The sequence below is a fragment of the Vulpes vulpes genome, chromosome 5, assembly GCF_048418805.1.
Source record: "Vulpes vulpes isolate BD-2025 chromosome 5, VulVul3, whole genome shotgun sequence".
NCBI lineage: Eukaryota > Metazoa > Chordata > Mammalia > Carnivora > Canidae > Vulpes > Vulpes vulpes.
The window spans coordinates 69,506,808-69,530,367 of record NC_132784.1 but is presented as its reverse complement, the minus strand read 5'-3'; the positions used below and the strand labels follow the sequence as shown (position 1 = coordinate 69,530,367).

The following is a 23,560-nucleotide window of genomic DNA, read 5'->3' as shown; positions in this document are numbered from 1 at the left end:
CGAATTTTACCAAAGACTTAAGAACAAATTATATCATTTCTATAGTTTTTCAGAAGACAAAAGCAGAGGGACTACCTAACTCATTCTAGGAGGACAGCATTACCCTGATACCAAAACCAAAGACATTACAAGAGCAGAAAACTAAGGCCAATATCTCTCATGAATATGATGGAAAAATCCTTAACAAAATATTAGCAAGTTAAATCCACAAAAGTCTAAAAAAAATTATATAGCATGGCCAAGCTGGATTTATCACAGTTATGCAAGGGTGGCTCAACTATATAAAAATCAATTAATGTAATTGTTACATCAACAGACTAAAAAAAGTAAAATGCCATGATGGCTTTGAAAGATACAGAAAAAGCAAAGAACAAAATCCAACACCCATTCATAATAAAAACTCTCAGAAAACTAGGAAGAGTGATAAACTCCCTCAACTTGATAAAGAACATCTGTAAAAATCCTAAAGCTAACATCATACTTCAAGGTAAGAAACCAGCTTTCCCATTAAGATCCAGAACAAGGCAAGGATGTTCCCTCGGTCCACTCCTTTCCAACCTCCTACTAGAAATCTTTGCTAATGCAGTAAAACAAGAAAAGGAAATAAAAGGCATATTCAGGGATCCCTGGGTGGCGCAGCGGTTTGGCGCCTGCCTTTGGCCCAGGGCACGATCCTGGAGACCCGGGATCGAATCCCACATCGGGCTCCCGGTGCATGGAGCCTGCTTCTTCCTCTGCCTATGTCTCTGCCTCTCTCTCTCTCTCTCTCTCTCTCTCTCTGTGACTATCATAAAAAAAACAAAAAGTTAAAAAAAATAAAATAAAAGGCATATTCACTGGGAAGGAAGACATAAAACTATAACAAGTAGAATGTGATAAAACATTTACATTAGCATGCCCTAAAATGAAATAGTATAAATCTAACTAACCGGGTACAAGATCCACATGAGGAAACTATAAAACTTTCATGAAGGAAACCAATGAAGAACTAAGTCAGCGGAGAGCTATTTCATATTCACAGATAGGAGAGTCAACATTGTCAGGATGTCAGCTCTTCCCAGAGTGATCTGGAGATCCAAAGCAACCCCAATCTAAATCCCAGGATGGCATTTTACCCATGTCAACAAGCGGATTCTTAGTTTGTACGGAGGCCAAAGACCCCGAAGAGCCAACTCAATATTGAAGTAGAGCAAAATTGGAGGCCTGACACTACCCAACTTCAAGACTTCCTATAAAACCATAGTAATCAAGACAATGTGATGTTGCCAAAAGAGATAAATAGATCAAGGGAACAGAAGAGAGAGCCCAGAAACAGACCCACACAAGTACAGTCCCCCGTACTGTGATAGATGAGCAAAGGCCATTCAGTGGAAGAAAAAAATAGGGTCCTTCAACAAAAGGTGCTGTAGCTACCGGACATCCATACACAAAACAACTCTAGATCCAGTATTTTCACCTCCCCAAAAAGTGACTCAGGATGGATCACAGACCTAAGAGTGAAATGCAAAACTGTGAAACTAGATCACACAGAGGCAAATCTACCCTAGCCTGCGTGTGGCAATGACTTTTTCGCTGTAACACAGATGGCACAATCCATAAAAGGAAGAAGTGGTGTGCTATGCTTCATTAAACATTTTTGCTCTGGGAAAGACACTGTCCAGAAAATTTAAAAAATGAGTTACAGGCTAGGAGAAAATATCTGCCAAAGACACATCTGATAAAGGACTATAATCCAGGGATGCCTGGGTAGCTCAGAGGTTGAGTATCTGCCTTCAGCTCAGGGTGTGATCCTGGAGTCCCAGGATCGAGTCCCACATTGGGCTCCCTGGAAGAAGCTTGCTTCTCCCTCTGCCTATATCTCTGTTTCTCTGTTTCTCTCATGAATAAATAAATAAAATCTTGAGAAAAAAAAAAGGACTACTATCCAAAGTATATAAACTCAATAATAAGAAAACAATCAACCCGATAAAAAATGGGCCAAAGACATGAACAGGCACCTCACACAAGAAGATACATAGATGGCAAATAAACACATGAGAAGAGATGCTCCACATCCTATGTCTCAGGGAAATGCAAATCACAACAACGAGATACCATCACACACCTATTAGAATGGCCAAAACACAAACACTGACAATACCTGATGCTGGGAAAATCCAGAACAAAAGTAACTCTCATTCGCTGCTGGGGGGTCGGGGGGGGGGGTGGATGCAACATGGTACAGCCACTTTGGAAGATGATTTGTGGTTTCTTACAAATCTGAACATACTCTTACCATATGATCCAGTAGTCATGCTCCTTGGCATTGACCTAAAGGAGCTGAAAACTTATGTGCACATAAAAACCTGTACACAGATGTTTCTAGTGGCTTTTTCACAATTGCCTAAATTTGGAAGCAACAAAGATGCACTTTAGTAGGTGGATGGATAAACAAGCTGCAGTCCATCCAGATGATGGAATGTTGTCTAGAACTAGAGACAAATGAGCTATCAAGCCATGAAAAGACATGGAGGACCCTAAAATGTACACTTGGCGAGAAAAGCCCATTTGAGAAGGTCACACGCTATAGGATTCCAACTCTGTGGCATTCTGGAATGGGAAAATCATGGAGGCAGCAAAGAGATCAGTGATTTCCAGGGGCTGGGGGGAGGGATGAACAGGCAGAGCATGGAGTCTTCTTCAGGCAGGAAAAGTACTCTGCAGAGTAGATAGGAACCATGACACAGCTGTCTACACCCATAGAATGTGCACCCCCAAGATAGAACCCTGGTGTCATCTGTGGGCTCTGGGTGAGGACACTGTGTCGGTGCTGGTTCATCAGCTATAACACACATGCCAGTTTGGTGGATATGCTAATAGTGGGGGAGGTTCTGGGGGGAAGACGGGGCACATGGGCAATCTCTATACCTTCCTCTCAATTTTGCTGTGAACCTGAAACTGCTCTAAAAACCAGGTCTTTAAAGCCACAGATGAAACAGAGAGACAGAATGGAGAGGACCAACCAGTCTGAAACAATGCTTCCATTCAATATTTAAAATCCCTTGACAGTGTCTCTCCTGGAATAGGACCAGGTGAGAACTCAAAACATACCTGAAGAACAAACACAGAATAAACAGCACAATGACAGCTCACCCAGGATGGGGGATGTGACCAACAGAAAAGAACCTACAGACCCATACACACAGAGCTGTCACAGAACACAAACATACTAAGTACAAAAACAAAGAGTGGATATGTTGGACTGTGTTAAAAGTAAGACCCTCTGCTATTAAAAGTAGTGAAAAGAAAAGCCAGAGATTGGGAGAAAGTGCAACATATTTAAATCAAAGGATTAGTGTCCAGGAATAAGAATGCCTATAATCCCATAAGAAAAAGACAGCTCAGGGCAGCCCAGGTGGCTCAGCGGTTTAGCACCTGCCTTTGGCCCGGGGCCTGATCCTGGAGACCTGGGATGGAGTCCAACGTCGGGCTCCCTGCGTGGAGCCTGCTTCTCCCTCTGCTTGTGTGTGTGTGTGTCTCTCTCTCTGTCTCTCATGAATAAATAAAAAATAATGATAATAAAAAAAAGAAAAAGAAAAAGACAGCTCGGTGGAAAATGAGGCAGAGGATGAGTGCTCAGACGAGACCTCATGAGAGACCCAAACCACTAGTTTATGCTCCACTGATAGAAGGAAAGAACCTGACGCTCTAAAGTGCCAGTGTATACCCAAATTCATACAACCCCGGAAATGTGTCAGCACAACGCACTTGTACAGGCACTTAGGAAAGCGTTACCATACTGCAGGCCCCAACTGCCACCCCCCCAGAGGCCAGAGCCTCCTCCGGCTGCATCCCTGTGAGACCCTTAGATGTGAGGACAACTCTACATCAAGTGCCATGTACCCTTCCAACAAATCACTGGCTGCGTGGGTGGTGCCGGGGACTGACAGCTACCCATCTCCCCAGTTACATGCCCTGCAGCCCAGTAGTTCCACCCCCAGGTTTACAGCCTTAAGAAGCTCCTGAAAATGTGGACCCAGAGACACACAGAAAACAACTCACAGCTCACAATCGGATGCTCAGCTCACTGGTCATAAGGGAAATGCAAGCCCAAACCACAATAGAATACTGCCTCACGCTCATCGGGGAGGCTACTATCAGAAAAACAGGCGACTATGCTGGCAGGGATGGGGACAAACTGCGATCGTGGCGCTGCTGTGGAAAACAGTACAGCGGCTCTGCGGAGTCTTGAAAATCCAACTGCCACACCTCCTAGCGATCCCATGTGGAAGTCTCTGCACAGAAGAACTCAAGGTAGGGGCTTGAAGGGGATCTGCCCATCCCCACTCACAGCTGCATTCTTCATTACAGCCCAAAGGTGAAAACAGTGTCTGTCAGAGCCTGGGATCAGCGATGTGCTACACGCATACCATACAGCGCTATCTAGTCTGAAGAAGAAAGAACATCAGGACACCCACCACAGCCTGGAGGATGTCATACTGAGGGAAAGATTCCAGTCATGAAAAGACAGACACCATAGGATTCTACTTCTATGTGGTCCCTGGAGTCCCTAGATTCACGGGGACAGAGAGTGGACAGTGGTCACAGGGCTGGGGGAGGAACGGGGTCAGTGTCTCCTGGGGACAGAGAGTGGACATGGGTCACAGGGCCGGGGGAGGGATGGGGTCCATGTCTCCTGGGGACAGAGAGTGGACGGTGGTCATAGGGCCAGGGGAGGGAGGGGGTCAGTGTCTTCTGGGAACAAAGTCCCCATTGGGAATGATGGACAGTCCTGGAGACAGTCGGTGGGGACGGCTGCACAACAGAGTGAATGTTGCCCCTGAAATGTGCACCTAAAAACAGTTGAGATGGTAAATTTTACAATATGTATATTTTACCATACTTTTTAAAGAAAAGGGTATTAGTAGAACCATTAGGAAAACAATTCACAGCGGCATTGATGGTAACAAAGGGACGTGACTGCCGTCCCAGGAAAGGGAGAAACAGCTGGACGCAGGACACCCACCAAAGGAAGGCCAGCTACCATGTGGGGGCCCCACGCAGAAGCACGCTGAGCGAAGGCTCGTCCCTGAGCGGTGTACACTGGACTCCTTCTCATTAAGCTCAGAAAAAGACTCTGCTGGCAACGTAAACTAGGTGAAGAGGAAAGTAACAGGGAAGCAGAAGCTGGGCTGGGCCCTGGTGCAGGTCTTCCCTGGTTTCCAGACAGACAGCTGAGGCGGCGTCTTTTCTGGAGCCCCCTGAGTGCTGGCGAGGATGGCCAGCAGGGGGGTGCCGGCGTGAAGAAGGGCCATGGTGGCCAAAGCTGCTGCAGATGCCTGCCTCTCCAGGGGACTTGGGGGGAGGGCCAGAAGAGGCCAGGCCGCCTCAGGTGCCCTCCCCCTGTGTGAGGCAGGAGCCAGGCCGGGGAAGCTCCGCAGCCCACTGCAGCCTCCACTTTCCTCTGCTCTCTGCACAGATGTGCCACCAAGAAACACAGAAGAGGCGGCTGGAAGACCCCAGAATTACTGCTGCACATACTCCAGTGGGGCACCGGCCACCCCCCTCTTGCACCATCCCAGGGTGGCCAGGCCAGGATGCCACTCTCTGAGTCACAGGATGGACCCTCCACGTGGCTGGCCACCCTAGCACCAAGGAGTGGCGAGTCTGCGTAGACCTCACCTCTGCACAGCTGTCGGCCACTTCTGCGGGGAGGTCATTCTGCACGGCTCTCTCCAGAGGCTCTGCAGCCAGCTGCACTGTGTGCTGAATACGCTCCAGCATGTGCTTTTTGTCGGGGTCCGTGGTCTCCTGTAACTTCACTGAGAAGAGCTATGAGCACAGAGAGGCAGACCCATCAGCCGTGGCTCAGTGATGCCCCGTGCTCCCCCAGGAGTTCTTCCCACTTTGTGCATCAGGAAGACACTGCCTCCCTAAGGGAATGGGTCCTGTTCCCCCGATAGGCCCTAGAGCCCAGATCCTCACACCCCCCTGGCCTGGGTCTCTGAAATAACAGGGCTGTGCTTGGGGCCACAGGGGTGTCACCTGGGGACTTGGTGGGTATCACGAGGGCACCCGTGACCTGAAGGGCCCGCCCCTGGTCAGCCTGAGACTAAGCCCTAATTTCATTTCTAGTTTTTCTTCTAGAGATTGAACACATATACACAGCAATAATTACTAGTACAGCTACTAAAATAGTAATTACTATTACAGAGAATAAAACGACTTATTCTAACCTTACTCTGTTCATCCAATAATTCGTAACACTGTTGTTCAAAATGAAAATATTAAATTGGGAAGAACTAATTTCTTCTGATTCTGAATCTCCAGTGCCACCATCGTCGGAGGCTCAGCCCAGCGCCCGCGTTGCACTCGGGATACCATGTGGCTGAGACCTCACCACGGAAGACTCCATCGGAGCATTTGGAGCACTTCATGAGCACAGGTACATCCATGCCGCCGTGACACTCCCCCATAAGTGGCAGGCACAGACACCTACTCCACAATTCCATCCAAGTGTGTCTTTCCTGGCGACTCTTCCTTCCCAGCGGCCAGGTGACCACATCGATCAGAACTCTGGTGCCCCTCCTGGAGCGGCTTTAGTTCTGTACACTCTTTGAAGCCCACCAAGGATGGCCACTACTCTAGGGACACTGAGGAGTCAAGGAGCAGACAGCAAGGGGCCCACCTTCTGGGCGGTGTGAACATCCTCCAGGAGCTGGGCTGCCCGTGGCTGCTTCTCCCGATACTCCTCAAACAAGTAGTTCTGCCGGGCCCTCTTGATGATCTGGAAAGATGAGAGGGCAACTGGGGGTCGTGTGCCAGTGCAGCAGGCAGGCTCTGAGCCCTAGGTGGCCAGCGCCGAGACGGTCCCCTCCCCACTCTCCCTATGTAGTGCCACACACAGAAGCACATGCTGCCACTGGGCCTGCGGCTACGAAGCCCCATGGGCTGACGTCTTATCACCTGGGCCCCTGGATGAGGTTTCTCACAGCATCTACATATCTGAACGCATAACATCACTTGTATAAACCATGACACTAACCCACCGAGGGGATCCACATCGTGTGTTATCAGGTCGAGACCTGTGCTGGCCGAGGCCCCCTTATTTTATCTACAAATGTCGCTTCCTCCCTCCTGTCACCTGCTGTTCACAAAATGTCCCAGTTAGAGCCCTACCTTGTCGTCCACATCTGTGATGTTCATGCAGTAGAAGACATCATACCCGAAGTAGTCACGCAGCACCCTCCTCAGGATGTCGAAGGAGATGTACGACCTTGAGTACACAGGGACAGACCCTTCCTACAACTGTCATGCACCCCGCCCCCCCCCGCCCCGGGCCTTGGCCCTGAGAGCAGCCCTGGGGAAGGCTTCCGCGGACCTCCACCAGCCAGCTGCCATCCTGCGTCGTGGGGCCCGTGAGCACTATGGAACCCAGCCTCCTCCGTGCCTGGGCACCCACCAGAGCTGCAGGGCAGGGAAACCAAAGCTCACAGAACAAAACATCTGTATGCGGCCCAGGATGCTGGCCACAGGGAAACAGGGCAGCACTCTTGTGTGTACTCTCCAATTTTTCCATCATCAATATGGATTACTTATGGAATGAAAATTTTTATCTTAAAAACAGGAAAGGAAAAGCTCAGCACTGATTTTTCTTTCAAATCTCAGGTCCCCATAGTAGAACAGAGATCTCTAAAGGGCTGAGATGCTCCCTGTGGGACCCTCACCTTCACACCTGGTGACCCCATGCTAGGCGCCCAGCAGCAGCTCCTACCTGGCATGCCCCATGTGAGACGCATCATACACAGTAGGCCCACAGCAATACCACGTCACCTTCTTCCCATGCTGAGGTATAAACACGTCCTTTGTTAAAAATGAAGGAATGACAATCATCAGAGGTGTAAGAGGCACAGTGCAAGGTCATCCAAACCAGCCATAAAAAGCACACCATGGCTTGTTTAAATGAAATTCAGCAAAAATAATTTTGTTTTACTGATAAATTCACGGACGTCAGGAGTGGATGGGCTCAGTTACTCCTGGATGGAATCCCCGAGACCCTTGTCACCCTGTCTGCCCCATGAAATTCCAATCAGCCCACGGTGGAAGCCACTGGCCACACTGAGCAGAACCAACCAGGTAAACTCCATTCAACTAGGATCCTACCCCACCTTCTTCTCCAAACCTGGTCGGCTGCCAACAAGGCCAACCAGGTCCAGTACTTTGCCTGTTCTGTTTGGCTTGCACCTCAACCCCTGCTGCTACCACGTGACCTCTCTGAAAGTGTGCTGACCCCTGGCCTGGCTCTGGGTGATAAGGGATCGGGGGGCTCCAGGGCTGCAAGCCAACAGGTAGGCTTCCCCTCAAGGTATGACCCTGGGCATGCTCTGCACTGGGACCACATGGAGAGTGAGTGGCAAGTGCTGACAGATCTCAAGTCCTGTCTGGACTGACGGAACCACAGAGCCTGCCATACCAGACAGATCTGGGTACCGTGCTCGGCAAGGATGCATGCGGCTCCTAGAGCCTGCACCCTCCCACCTGAGCCCTCCTTACCTTGTTCCGGGTGAGGCTGTTGTAAAGGCGGAGCTTGCATGGAGGAGACCCAGCTGGAGGGGACCACTGAGGCTGCCCCCGCCGGCTCTTACCTACAAAGGCAGAAAGAACAGAGATCATGGAAATGTGAGTCACACTACACCCAAACACTTGGTCTTTACAACACATACTGCTCTTGGTGAAACGTGACACAGGGCTCAGCGGTGCGCAGCTCTGTCAGCATCACCCACATTGCAACTGCTTCTCTATTTTGCTTTGCTCACATTCGGTGCGACAGTGGATCGTACAACCCTAATCATAGCATGGCTTGGGAGCACCTGCGAGACGTGGTCACACCCAGTACAGCCCCCTAGTCCCCAAACCCAGGCCCTCCCGGCCGCTTACAGGCAGTGCAGCGGACACGGCTCGTGGGCTGGGAAGGGGCACGGGCCCTCCACTGCCAGGCTCTACTGCAGCACCTACCTGGGGGTGCCCTGCCCTCCCCCTGCCCTTTGTGGGCCACTTCCCAGAGCAGTACAAGACTGGCCAGACCAGAAACAGCTCACAGCCATAGGAACTCAGTAAGGATAGCCTCCACCCAGCCCCAACTCCATCAGATAGGGGCAAGCAAGTGGCCAGCTCCCCCTCAATTCTGGTCCCCATGCCCCACAACACACAGGTCACTTCCTGACTCGACTGAGCCGAGACGCTGTGGCCTCCAGCTCCACACTGGTGCCCGACCAACTCTGGAAAGTGTGGGGTGACTCTGTCCCTTGCAGCCTCCCAGGACCCTGAGTCCTCCCAGCTCCTGCCACCACTCCTGTTCCCTCCTCAGCGCTGTCTCAGGGGCTGCCCCTGTTGTTCCGTGTCCTGGGCCCACACTTCTGGCTGGACGGAGGCCTGAACCCTGAGAGCTAGAGGGGGTACAGTTCTGTCCCGGGCATCTGGTGTCTTGCGCCTGGAACCCAACTGTCCTCCCCAGCCCTTGCTCACAGAGCACAGGATGGGCCCATGGTCATCTCCACACTACCTATTCCATCTTCCCAAGCTGCCCTCCTCCTGTCCACTCCTGCCCGCCCCTTGCCCCTGCAAAGGGCTCGCTCTCTCATGCTGGACAGACTGCCCACTGAGACCCCCACAGTCCCATCACAGAGGAGTCAGTCCCACATGTGGCCATTAGCTAAGATGTGGCATCAGCCACAGAGGCTGACTGAGGTGACAGACGGAGGAGAGGGGAGGGGGGAGGAAGGAGGAAGCTGCCACGTGGATGTGTGTGTGTGCGCACGCTGTGCATGATCAGGCAGGCGGGGAGGGAACAGTCCGAAGGAGAAAGGGGAAGTCGCGGCTTCCTACTCTGGGTGATCGAGTGATCGCCAGCACACCTCGGCCACAGACTCCACTGTGTGGGCAGGCCCACGCCCTCAAGGAAACAGCGCTGCTTCTCACTGAGGTTAGGTATGCATCTTACGCCCTTGAAGGAAACTCTGTCTGGGACTCAGTGATATGCAATCGGCCCGTACGCCACCATCCATGTCCTCTCTCACTCAGACCTCGTAACTCCTGAAACAGTGACAACATTGCCATCTGGGGTGAGCAGGGATGTCGGCCAGAGCCACCACACACACTGACGGGAGCCAGCGGGCCAGCAGGAAGGGTCAGGGCTCATGGCACAGAAGCCCCATCCAAGACCATGGACAGTGGCAGGACATGGCCAAAGGTGAAGGAAAGGGAGCCTGGCCACCCTCCACAGGGCCACTACAATAACACAGCCGGTGGCGGGTTCAAGGAAATCTGGTGTATACCAATTCTGATTTGCAAAGGGGAAAACTGGAAGATACCACATGAGGAAATCTGTCACTGTGTTCCCTGACATCTTCAACTGCCCTGCATGCTTGTGTGTGACCACGGCTCGCCCAGAGCAACGGCCCACCTCCACGATACCCGACAACCCAACAACCCTAAGCCATGTCTCTCTGCACTTGGCACACGCCTCTGCCGCAGCAGGTGCCACCCTATGCGCTGACTCTTTGTTTCGGCTGCTGCTTCTGCTTGAACTAATGAACACACATCCATTCATCTGACACACACCCAGTTCCCCCACCAGGCTCTGTCCTGGGCATGGGGCTCCGCACAGACACACATCCCTGACCCAACAGAACAGCACATACCACTCAGGAGACATAGGTCGATAGCAAGGCTCTAGGGAGGTGGCAGGGCAGACCAGGGGGGCCAGCCAGGCCCCAGGGGCGCTGCATCCATCCCACCCCCAAGGGAGGAGAGACACACAAGTGAGGAGCACAGAGCAGAGAGCAGTGCCGTGCTGTGACACTCTTAAGCCATGGGGCCTTCCTCGGCGTCTCCTGCCTGGGACCTGGCAGCCGTGGCAGCAGAGAGAGTCCCCGAGGGAAGTCCCCTGCAACTTCCAGGCAAAGGACGCAGCGGGCAAAGCCCTGGATGGAGTGGTCCCTCTGTGCAGGCACTGGGGGAGCAGGTGGAAGGAACAGGGGCTGTCCACCCCCCACTTTCCATGCTTGAGAGGACACCTTGGGCTTTAAGGCTCACAGCCATGGGGAGGGACATGGAGGGACAGACGGGGTGCCAGCAGCAGGAGCAGCAATGAGATGTCATGGATGCCAGTGGAATGGACTGGGAGAGAATGTGGATAGGGTGCTGGGGAGCAAGGGACTGGGAGAGGCAGCACTCATACCCCTGATAGGATGTCAGAGCCTTGAGATGAGCGGTGCTCGATTCTGGCAACAACAAGGGGGTCGGCAGGTGCTCGAGTACTGGCCTCCCAGAGAATGGGAGAGGGCTCTAGGACCAGCCCTACTTATTGGCCACCTCCTGCCATAGCCTGGGCACACAAGGGGACTTGGAGGCAGAAGGAGTCAGGAGATGCTATGGGTGACACCCAGGGTGTGTCTCCCCTCCCCCGCCCATCTCCAAGCCAGCCTAGCTCTGTCCATGTGCTCTGCCTTGAGTGGCCTTCCTCTGCACGGCTAAAGGCATTTGGTCCTTCTTTCAACGAGGTCATGGATGGAGCACAAGCCAGGCACTTGCCAAGGCTGGGAGCCTCAGATCGCCCCTGCCCTCTGCCCCTGGAGAGTGTGCCTTGGGAGCTGGGACCCAGGGGGGACAACATGGCACCTGATTCCACTGATACCACTAGGGTCACGGTGCCACATGCCCAGGAAGCAGACAATGTACACACAAAGCTCCCATCCTATGCTGAGGAAGGCTTGTCCAGAAAACCAAGTCACACTGCACTCTGGAAGATATATGATGCTCCCACCTCTATCTGTTATGGCCAGGGACCCAGCACAGAACAGGTCAGCGGTGTAGGCATTGTGATGCCCCCCATGCCCCACCTGAAGGAGTCCGGAAAAGCCCCCAGGAGGGTGCCCAGCTTGGCTGACAACCACCAGAAGCAGCATGTATGGCCTACCCCTCCCATGAAGCAGCATGAGCACCCAGAGCCGCAGGAGTAGCTGAGCTGCTGGAGGCCATTGGGCGACAAAGCACCCTGGGGTTCACTGCAGGAGAGAAACACAGGGCCTGAGCCCGTAAGACTTTCCAGAAGTTCCCCTAAAATAGCTGGTGTCACACTGTCGCAGATGCACCAGTGCTCCCAGGCTCCAGCTCAAACTATGCGGCAGGATTTCATCTCAAAGCTGAAAAATGACTTTTTTTCTGATTTCTAGATAGTTCAATGTCAATTACGTGGTTTTAGGATTTAACCATTCTAAATCTCATGGATGCACACATGGCAACGCATGGAAAGAATAAAGCAGAAGCAGCAACGGCAAATCTGGGCCAGGCAGGCCATCAGCTGAGAAGGCCAGGCTGGAGGCTGCAGCCCCAGCCCAGGCTGGACCCCTCCAGGTGGCATGCTCCCACTGTGGCTCTGCACCATGACTCCTGCATTGCTCCAGGCAGCTCTGCTACAGCCGCCACAGAAATCTTGATCCGCGAGGGCTGAGTGCTTGGCATGGTTTGTCCTAACCTCCACTCAGGGGGGCTGGTCAGCCCACCAGGACGCTGGCCTGAATGTGGTGACAGGAGCCAGCCCTGTGGGCTCCTCTGGGACACTGTAGCCAATGAGCACCGCACACCTCCAGGGCCTGACCTTGGAGGCAGCGGCCGATGGGAGAGGCCCTACCAGCTGGGGAACTCGCTCTGCTACTCACTTGCTTGGCGCCCACAGGGCTCGCCTCTGGCGCAGGGGCCGCCCAGGATGGCTTCTATGTGCCTGAACCACCGAGCCACGTGGAAGAGGCGCGTGTCAGCGGGAGGGGCGGAGAGCTGCCTGAACGCATCCACATCTGCCTGGGACAGGGAGTACCCCCGGACATAGCTACGCGTGCTGAGGTGCTCGTTCAGGGCCTGCACCCTGGCTGCCTCGTCACTAATGCTCAGGATGGACCGGTAGGCAGGAGCTGCAACGACAGAGGCACACGGACGGCGTCAGTCAGGTGTGCAGAGGCCTCGCGCAAGAGTCCAGAGACACACAGGGCTCCTGGGTGTCAACCTGTGGCTGCCGGGCCGCTGAGGGCCACTGGGGAATGACCGAGGGGGTTTCAATTCGTGGGAATGAGACAGTTCTGGAACCGGACAGAGGTGATGGCTGCCCAGCAGCATGAGTACATAAATGCCACTGAACTGTACACCTTCCATACGATTCCAGCAGTGAACTTTACGTTATGTGAATTCCACCTCAACTGCAGGAAAACCACCCAGCATGCACAGCCCCTTCTCTGCAGCGGCGCACCTTCTGTCTGGGCACAGGGGCAGGGGGCCTGGTGTGCATCCAATCCTGGTGGGCGCCAAGGATGTGCCAAACCCCTGCACCTGCATGGTTTCCAGCAGCTGAAGGCCATGTTTCTGGGAGGATTACAGCCCCGTGCATCCCCAGAACACCTGCTGCGGAACCGATGGTCCAGCCAAACCTGCCAGCAGGCCTAGCCTGCCCTCCCTTAGGGCAATCCAAAGGACTACGGTTTGTGAGTAGTGTATCTCCTACAACCCGGAGGGGACTCTCAGTAACCTGAAGGCCACTCCTCCGAAATGGAATCATCAGGAAGGGTGGGTGGGCCCCCTCTCCCATCTCTGTGAAGGCACGGCCAGCCGGAATGGCCTTGACACTGACTGGCCCTGGGTGACTTTTCACCTCCTCCCTGGTACTGAGGTCAGCTCACCCCTCACTACCTACCTCCCCTAGGAGCCACTGCTGGGCACCCCTTCACATCAGTCACAGGATGAACTTGTTCTTACCTCCCTAACTAATGTTCAGCTGTGTCTATCTCTGGTGTGGGGGACTCAGCGTCAGGAGCTGCCCAGGCCTGAGCAGCAGGAGCACAGACCCAGCCCCACTCTAAAATAGGGAGGCAGAGACCAGGCTGGTTGCACTAAGCCAAAGATCCTACGGCCTTGGGCAGGAGCCTGGTACCCCAGCCCATGAGTCTGACTGAGCTGCATTTAAGCCTTAATCATCCAAGTTGTTTTATCTAGATTTTCTGAGCAAACCATGGAAGAAGGACCAATGCTCATTCGCTTCCACAGACACCCTCTTGGCCTGAGACCCACTCAGAGCAGGAAAGCACGAGCCCATCCCCTCTCTTTGCCAGGTGCACCAAAAGGTCACTGGGTCACCGTGCCAGACCCACAGCAAGGACAACTCCCAACAGGGAGGTGATGTGGCCCTACACAGCCACACTCCCAACTGACACTCTTCTTCCCCTATCTCTGTTTACCTGCCTGGCACGGGAACAGGATAATCACTCAAGCACCCATCCGAGTCCTTAAAGCAGAAGGCAAAGTATGCATGTGGCATGTGAGGAGTATGCGCACACACGAAATGCCCTTCTGCACTTGCTTCCACCGCAGGGGAACCTTTGTGCAGGCCCAGCCAACAGCAGACATCAGCGAAGATGAGCCAACAGAAGGATGACAGCCAGTAGCATTTTCCAAGCTGCTGGGATGCAACACAGCCTGCTTCTTGGGGACATCCTGAACCCCAAGCACTTCATCCACAGGTAAGGGGTAGGAACCTACGGAGCTCCTAGAGCTCTCAAATGAATGCTGTGCTTTCCCAAAAACTCACCTGTTTCCCTCCCTGGTGCACCCCCAGGGGGGCCACCATCTGAACTGCCACCTTTCTGCCCTGGAGTCCCGCCCCTTTACAAATTACCCTCGGGAGTACCCATGGCCATGCCTGGGCTATCTGGGAGCTCCACCTGCACGCATGTCTGGAACACAGCCCTTCTCACCATGGCTGCCACACTGGTGCCCAGCCCATCATCTCTGTGATGTAGGCTCCCTGATGAACAGCCGGCTTGCCCAACACAGTGGCCAGAGTGGCCTGCTGAGAGGTGCAAGATCACATACCTCCTCCTCGTCCTCCAGACCACCCCCACCTCACATGGATCCCCAGGTCTGACTTCAGCCCCTGCCCCCACTCTGCCCACCCTATCCAGGCACACTGGCTCACCATGTCCTTTCCGGGGTCTCTCATCCCACCCTCCCTTGCCTGCCTGCAATGCTCCCCTAGAGATGGCCGGGCTCCCACCCCTCCTCAGGGCTCTGCTGGGTGTCATCCTTCCATCAGGTCTCCCTGGATGCTGTTCCAAATGACCACCTGCCAACTGCAGCCCAGACCCCCACCTTCCTGCCTTCTCTCTCTTCACACTTATCTCTAACACATCACTTCCTTCTTTATGTCTGCCCCACGCCACACTTCATTTCCTCAGCATATATCTTTAGCATCTAGAACTAAGCCCGGACACTCAACACATTCACTGAGTGAATGGGAACTTCTACTTCACCTGCCACCATACCTCCAACAGCTTGGCGGCCTGTCAGGTGGCTGCTGGAACCCTCTTCTCATGATGAAGAAAACTCAGTCCAGCAGGAGGAATGAAAGTACCTGGCAGGGGTCTGGGCAGAGCCGGGGCAGGGGCACATGCCCCTCTGCACCCCGTTCCCTGTCTTCTGTACAGCTGCCTGGGCCAGGCCACCCCAGGCCGGAGGACAGCGGAGCAAGAACAGTGCCATCCGGATCATACCTACCTCTTACCCGGAGAGCAAGCAGACAGGGACACACCTGTCTCACTCCACAGGTGTCCCCGTGAACAAAGCAGGACACTAACCATGGCCATCCCCGAGGAGCAAGGTTACAAGTGATTCATATTTCCCATCTTTTTCTCTACATATCCTCCACTAAGTACATGTATTTTTATTTTTTATTTGTATTTATTTTTAATTTTTTAAAAAGATTTTATTCATTTATTCATGAGAGACACAGGGAGAGAGAGAGGCAGAGACACAGGCAGAGGGAGAAGCAGGCTCCATGCAGGGAGCCCAACGCGGGACTCGATTCCAGGACTCCAGGATCACACCCTGGGCCGAAGGCAGGTGCTACACTGCTGTGCCACCAGGGAATCCCCCAGTACATGAATTTTTAAAATGAGAATGTTTTTAAAATGAGGTAAATGTCCTACGCACCACGCTGGCTTTAAAGCACTGGCGAAGGTCTTAGGGAACCCCCGTGCTGTGGGGCAGTGGTTCAGGAGGCACGGTGCCCTGGTGGTGTCGGGGCCCCAGGCCTCCTCTCTGCCTGCGTGAAACAGGCTTGGAATAACACACGCCTCATAAAGCTGCTGTGTCTCAGTGAAATTACACTTGCAAATGTTTTAAAATACTGCCTGGCACACAGCCAGCCCCCCATCCATTTGCCACTTATTATGATCGCCCCTGTGTTATTATCCTAATGGCCCCTGAAGGAGTTCACCCAGAGAGTACACACGCATTTAAAATCTACTGTCTGGAGTAGTCTAGGCCGTCACAAGGGAAGGATCTTCTTGGGAGGGGCAGGCGTGGTGCCTGGGGAGCACAGCCCGATGACAGGCTTCTAGGCTGTGGGGCGGGGGTGGACAGTCACTGTGCTAACTGTGGTGGCTGCATTTAAGCGTCTCTTAAGGAAACCAACAAAAAAGAGGTCAACTTTGAAGTGGTCATGGGTTTTGCCCAGCTGTGCTCTGGCTATCAGCCCCAGTGCTGAGATCAGATGCGCAGGCTCGTGAGCAGGGGCCCCACATGCAGCGGTGGCCCTCGGCCACACGACAGACACCTGCCCCACGTCAGTGTTGAGGGGATGTCGGCTCTAAAACGCGCCAAGGGAGAGACCCCTACTGACCATGGGAATGTCATTACATGCACAGCCAGTTCAGACTGATATTTTAGCCAGTATTTCCAATTTCAACAGCTGAAGCCTTTCCTGAGATCATACAAACAAAAAAGCCAGGTAATCTCTCAGCATAGGTAATGACCCAAAGGCCACATGAAATCAATGGCAGTCCTGACAGGACATGGCTAAGTGCATCACTCTCCCTCTCTTTGGTCCCTTGTCACCAGCATTTAAGCATCTGTCTTCATCCTCCACTCCAGTGCACCTGCCAGGCCCCCAGAATCCTTAAGAATCAGAACCTGGGGGATCCCTGGGTGGCGCAGCGGTTCGGCGCGTGCCTTTGGCCCAGGGCGCGATCCTGGAGACCCGGGATCGAATCCCACATCGGGCTCCCGGTGCATGGAGCCTGCTTCTCCCTCTGCCTGTGTCTCTGCCTCTCTCTCTCTGTGACTATCATAAATAAATAATTAAAAAAATAAAAATTAAAATTAAAATTAAAAAAAAAAAAAAAGAATCAGAACCTGGGGCGTGAGGTGGGCCAGCAGTGGGTACCGACACCAGCTCCCTGGGGGTCCCTGTGCTGCCCCAGGGTCTGCAGGCCTCCGTCCTGCAGACCTTCATGTGGTGAGAAGACCCCGGGCAGCTTGCTCAAGTGCAGATCCCTCAAAGGGGCTCAGGTCACGTGTGTCTGTGTTTCAAAGACCAGCCTGGGCTTGGGGGATCAGCACCCCTCACCCAGTCCCTGGCACTGTACACAGTGCTAGGGACTACTCCAGGCCTCATCTTATGTGCTCACAGCACCCAGCCCTACAAACCACATCCTTCCCACAAACACTCCTCTGGCTCCCCTCCTGTCGGGATGCTCAGCTGCCCAAGTGGCTCTCAGAAAGGGGACTGAACAAGCTTCCCAAATGGATTCCTTCTCCACATGATTCAAATCTCGGAGAGCAGAGGCACATGCATCCTTGCTCTTCACCACCTGGGGGAATACCACCCACTCCCAGAGTCCGGGGTGTCCTCCCACAGGCCGAGGGCTCCTAATGCCTTCTCTAGCACCCCTCTCCTGAGTACTAGCCCCTGAAGTCCAGCTATCACTCATCCATGGGTGTTCCTAGGCAGCATGCCTTGCCCCCCAAACCCGGGCTCAGGTTCTGGAGAGTGGCACAACTATTGTCCTCTCCTGGGTTAAAGCTTGGGTGCTCTGCTCTTACCCCTACACCACCCACACCCAGCACCGGCCCTGGTCCCCGAGCCTGCCCACTTCTCATGCCATCACTGCCATTGCTGCCACTGTCCTCCTGCTCAACCTGCAGATGGGGGAGGGTCAGGTGATCTTTCCAAAACCCAAAGGCAAGACCTACATTCCAAAAATGTGCACAAGGCCCTTGTAAACCTGGCCCCGTGGCCTATCTCCGGCCCTCCTCCACCCCCTGGCCTCAGGAACTTACAGGAAAGCAGTGTTTTCTGCCAGGAACCCTATCCCTTTCTTCCTGGCTTAGCTTCCACCCTTCTTGTGATCTGCTCTGCCCGCCCCTTCTTCAGGAGCAGAGTGTGGGAGCTCCATCTCCAGGCTCTGGGCCTTGCAAGGAGACCACTGTCCACCACTGCCACATCCAGGTCTGGCCCAGTGGAGCCACCCCTGTGGTTCCCCACACTCCATTTTGCGCGTGGGATGGCTGGCAGAGAAGGCTGAGGTCCCGTCAGCTTGCAGAATCACAGAGCTCGGACTCTGAACAACCTCGCAGTTCTTGGCACACCAAGCGGCAAGTACTCTGGGATATGACCAAGGAGGGAGCTGCCATATAGCCCTTAGAGCTTTGAGGCCCTCTGTTCCAGCCCACCTCAACACTGACCTATCTTATGGGTCTTGTCCCTACTGGACAGAAAGGCCCAGAGAGGCTGAGACAGATCGCCCTTGTTTGTGGCCAGACCTTCAGGGCCCAGCACCCCCCAGCAACGCAAAGCAGGTGCTCTATGTATACTTAGATTTACTAAGTGACAGATCTATTTAAGTAAATCTTTTAAAACTGTTATGACGCTTTTCCACTGAAACAGAAGCTGTAACACTCACATGGCATTTTTATCCTCCCTTGTCTTTCACAGACCTTCTGGTAATCTGAATCACAATAGCTGCCCTGATAATAAGAGGGCAATCAGATGGGACCACTGCCACCAGGACACTGAAATGGCTTAATCTCTACCCAAGGGCATCATCTCTTACAACTCTTAAATAAAAGCAAATACCAGGAAACATGGAAACATGAACTCACAGATGAGCAAATATTTGTAGTCTATAAATACGTACACTTCATTTTTCTTCAGGGAAACATAGCAAAGCATATTGGCTTTATTTTGTCTGCCTTGACACACTCTGGAATTGGGGCTGTAGTTGTTATTCTGAATGGAATCATTCAGATTATCATCAAGGGCAGCCCACGAGGGTGGTTAAGATCCCCGCTGCAGTCAAACTGCCAGGGCTGGAAGTCTGGCTCTGCCTCTGGCTAGCTGTGCGACCCTAAACAAACCACGGGACTTCTCAGAACATCAGAATTCTTGCCTGGACAGGCAGATAAGGGCAGTATCTACCACAGAGGGTTGCTCCCAGGATGAAAGGCCACAACAGATGTCTTTAGACCACTGCCTGGAAGAGACACATGCTGAAAAAAATGCTAGCTATATAAACGATTATCACAAAAACCTCTGAATTACACAGCATAAAAAATTAAACAGCAAGTTTGACCAAACACAAAGCCACTGAACAGTGCTTTGAGCCTACAGGGCAAGGCCTCTGAGACGCGCTCCATCCACCAAGGGGTCCTCAGAGATGAGACTTGTCTTTCTAAGGCTTGGAATGGGATGTGCACCTTCAAACTACAAAGGAGAAGCTGTAAACCCAGTGTCATCACAGGGAAGCAAACAGACATTCTGAATCTATTTAAGGAAGATGATCTGAAATGGGAAGAATATTCTAAATGAGGACCTCCTTGAAAAGCCCAGGGAGGGATCCCCGGGTGGCGCAGCGGTTTGGCGCCTGCCTTTGACCCAGGGCGCGATCCTGGAGACCCGGAATCGAATCCCACATCGGGCTCCCGGTGCATGGAGCCTGCGTCTCCCTCTGCCTGTCTCTCTGCCTCTCTCTCTCTCACTGTGTGCCTATCATTAAAAAAAAAAAAAAAGCCCAGGGAGATGGTCATTTTTGATGAATCCAATCTTTGGAATAAAAATACTTTTAGAAACTGGAAACCAAGCATACCTACAACTCTAATACCTATACACAGCCTTTCCTATTTCATTTTCTTTCTTTCTTTTTTTTTTTTTTAAGGATTTTATTATTCAAAGAGAGAGGGAGAGACACAGGCAGAGGGAGAAGCAGGCTCCATGCAGGGAGCCCGACATGGGACTCGATCCCGGGTCTCCAGGATCATGCCCCAGGCTGAAGGCGGTGCTAAACCGCTGTGCCACCAGCTGCCCTTCATTTTATTTTCTGATTCCTCAGGGGATGGTCATAGACTCTCATCCTTGGAGGAAACTGAGGGACAGGTATGTGTATGAGGGGGTGGGTAGCAGTAAAGGAAGAGCAGGTGGGCTGTCCCCCGAGGCCAAGCACTGTCTGGAGGTATTGCCTTAACTTATTGGGCTAGGGAAATCTATCAGTTGTCCAGACATACTGAGTGATTAATTCCAATTTATAGATCAATCTCCAAAAACAAGCCAATTCTTACCAAGGCTCCAAAAACCTAGATTTCTAAAGTCATTAAAAGAAAAAACCAGGGATGCCTGGGTGGCTCAGTTGGTGAAGTGTCTGCCTTTGGCTCACTCAGGTCATGATCCCAGGGTCCCGGGATTGAGCCCCGTGTCAGGCTCTCTATTCAGTGGGGAGCCTGCTTCTCCCTCTGCCTCTGCCTGCTGCTCCCCCTGCTTGTGCGTGCGTGCTCTCTCTCTGTCAAATGAATAAAATCATTAAGAAAAAATCAGTACATTTATGTTCACAAATGAAGCAAAACCACGTTTTCATTAAACAAAACAAAGAAACAAGCTCCAGGTTTCAACCCAGACAACACAGTGCCTATCTTGTGTCAAGTGCTGCTCTAAATCCTTTCTGAGTGACGACCTTTTAAGGGGGTTAAGTAGCACATACTGTCCCTCTGTGCTGTGAGAAAAAGGGCAGAGCTGGGACTTCAGTCCAGCCACACCGGCTCTGGACTCAGCACTGTGAACATGTGCTGTTTTACTGGAGTCTGGATGGACTCCTGAGGATTGCCTGGCTCTAGGGCAGGTGGGGACAGTGCTGGAATCCAGGCACACTTGTCGGGTGAGATGCACCATAGCTGGTATGTGGGTACTGGTGTGGGATAGCCCATCATTTGGGTGCCTCCCACATCCCTGCGTTACCCCGGTGGTCAGAGCTCCCTACTTGGAACCCCAGAGCCCTAAGGAGCAAAGGAGACTACCTGGTGCCAAAGACGCTTTGCACAGCCTAAAGTGTGGGCGGGCTGCCACACATGCATGTAATTTTCACCAGCCAAGAGCAGAAGAACTCTAGCTCCATTTTTCCAATGTAAAGTTTGCTACAGACTTAGGAATCCTGGTGGTAACCTCTGGTCCTGCCAGCAGCAACAGCCCTGCTTGCAGGATAGTGGGAAAAGATCCGGTGCTCTTCCCAGGTCTGCCTGTAGACTCCCTGGTCCAGCTCCTGGTGACATCAGAGCCCCAGGTGGGCAGAGCTGCTCCCTGGGCCTCCCTGACAGCAGTAAAGTGGGGTAATAATGCTCTGACCAGCCAAAGCCCAATGCCAACGTCTGCATAACCCCAGATGAAAGCCTTCGTAAAATCCCAAGCCTTTCATGTGCGTGTCTGCGTCCCCCCAGCTTCTTGTGCTCACCCCCAGCTTGCTGCCAGGCTAGAAGCAAACTGCAACAATCCCGGGGCTCTGCCTGTCTCAGAGTACAGCGAGGTCCCGCCAGGGAACGCGGGGTGGGGCTCTGGAGGACCCCAGCAAAGCCTGAGGAGGAGGCTAAGGAGGGGGTGGCCGAGGGGCCTCCAGGAGCCCAGCAGGGCTGGGCAGCGCAGGCCCAGGCTAGGGGTCCCAGGGTGGCTCACCGCCCACCGGCTCACCCCAGTACCCGCTGCACCCCCGGGCACGGGGTCACCCTGCCGGCTGGCCCTGGGGACCGCCGACGCCCCCAGGACCAGGGTCACCCTGCCTGCTGGCCCGGGGGACCCGCCGACCCCCCCGGGCATGGGGTCGCCCTGCCTGCCGGTTCGGTGACCCGCCGACCCCCCAGGACCCGGGTCGCCCTGCCTGCCTGCTCGGGGATCCGCTGACCCCCCCAGACCTGGGGTCGCCCTGCCTGCCGGTTCGGTGACCCGCCGACCCCCCAGGACCCGGGTCGCCCTGCCTGCCGGCTCGGGGACCTGCGGACTCCCCCAGGCCCCGGGTCGCCCTGCCTGCCGGCTCGGGGACCCGCCGACCCCCCAGGCCCGGGGTCGCCCTGCCTGCTGGCTCAGGGACCTGCGGACTCCCCCAGGCCCCGGGTCGCCCTGCCTGCCGGCTCGGGGACCTGCGGACTCCCCCAGGCCCCGGGTCGCCCTGCCTGCCGGCTCGGGGACCCGCCGACCCCCCAGGCCCCGGGTCGCCCTGCCTGCCGGCTCGGGGACCCGCCGACCCCCCAGGCCCCGGGTCGCCCTGCCTGCCGGCTCGGGGACCCGCCGACCCCCCAGGCCCGGGGTCGCCCTGCCTGCTGGCTCAGGGACCTGCGGACTCCCCCAGGCCCCGGGTCGCCCTGCCTGCCGGCTCGGGGACCCGCCGACCCCCCAGGCCCCGGGTCGCCCTGCCTGCCGGCTCGGGGACCCGCCGACCCCCCAGGCCCCGGGTCGCCCTGCCTGCCGGCTCGGGGACCCGCCGACCCCCCAGGACCCGGGTCGCCCTGCCTGCCGGCTCGGGGACCTGCGGACTCCCCCAGGCCCCGGGTCGCCCTGCCTGCCGGCTCGGGGACCCGCCGACCCCCCGGGCACGGAGTGACCCCGCCTGCCCCGCCGCGCGCACTCACCCTGCTCCCCAGAGGAACCTGACATCTTAGAAATTCCAAACCAGCGACCCCTATGCCAGCTTCCCAGAATCTGATGCAACCACCGCCCCGGAAGTCCCGCCCAGCACCCGCCCCGCCTTCCGGGATACGCCCGGTCGCCAGGCAACCACCGCGGACTCCCGACGCCCGTCTCCGGGCATGCTGGGAGTTGTAGTTGTTACTGCCACGCGCGGCGTCATGGAGCATCCTCGAGGCCACAGGGTCCGTGTCCCGACCTAAGATGGCGGGGGGGGGGGGGGCGGGCAGCCCGGAGGCGCGGGACTCGCTGGAGGTGTGGGGGTGTTGGGAGGATGTTGTAGTCCTCCCGGGGGACACAGGCATTAAAGACAGAATCCACGCGTGCCTGTTTAAGTTAGCATTGCACCCAGGGACGTAGGGACAGGCCCAAGCCCAAGCCCAAGCCCCAGCCCCAGCCCCAGGCTGGCGGTCGAAAAGGGATGGAAGACTAGTTGGAAAGAAGCTTAGAAGATGGGATTGGGGGACACCTGAATGGCTCAGCGTTTGAGTGCCTTCAACTCAGGTGGTGACCCGGGGTCCAGCTGCCCACAGGGAGCCTGCTTCTCCCTCTGCCTGTGTCTCTTATGAATAAATAAATACAATCTTAAAAAGATGGGATTGGAATGGATGGGAAGTGCATTCCTGTCACATACTATCCAGCAGACAACCTAGCAGAAAGCAAACCATGGAGAACTTCACTGTTCGTGCAGAATGCGCTGGAGCAGCCCTGGCAGGAGACGGGGACTTGAGGGACAGGCCAGGGCTTGGCCTTTTTGGAGCA

At 54.4% G+C, this 23,560-nt stretch overlaps 1 protein-coding gene across 3 annotated transcripts in view; it reads right to left on the bottom strand.

Moving 5' to 3' along the window:
- CARS1 (cysteinyl-tRNA synthetase 1) overlaps positions 1-22,858 on the bottom strand; it is a 49,104-nt gene extending 26,246 nt beyond the window's left edge. The window contains exons 1-7 of one of the 3 annotated variants that reach the window (XR_012001687.1): positions 22,744-22,851; positions 12,699-12,947; positions 8,533-8,624; positions 7,754-7,842; positions 7,159-7,255; positions 6,668-6,766; positions 5,662-5,811 (exon numbers count right to left, since the gene is read on the bottom strand). Coding sequence is in view for 2 of the 3 variants with exons in the window: in XM_026004196.2 (XP_025859981.1) it covers positions 5,662-5,811; positions 6,668-6,766; positions 7,159-7,255; positions 7,754-7,842; positions 8,533-8,624; positions 12,699-12,947; positions 22,744-22,768 (801 nt within the window). In the remaining variant the exon portion in view is untranslated. Of the gene's footprint in view, positions 1-5,661; positions 5,812-6,667; positions 6,767-7,158; positions 7,256-7,753; positions 7,843-8,532; positions 8,625-12,698; positions 12,948-22,743 lie in introns of all 3 variants that reach the window. The other 2 variants (XM_026004196.2, XM_026004197.2) reach the window with 2 other exon arrangements.
- Between the last annotated feature and the right edge of the window lie 702 nt (positions 22,859-23,560).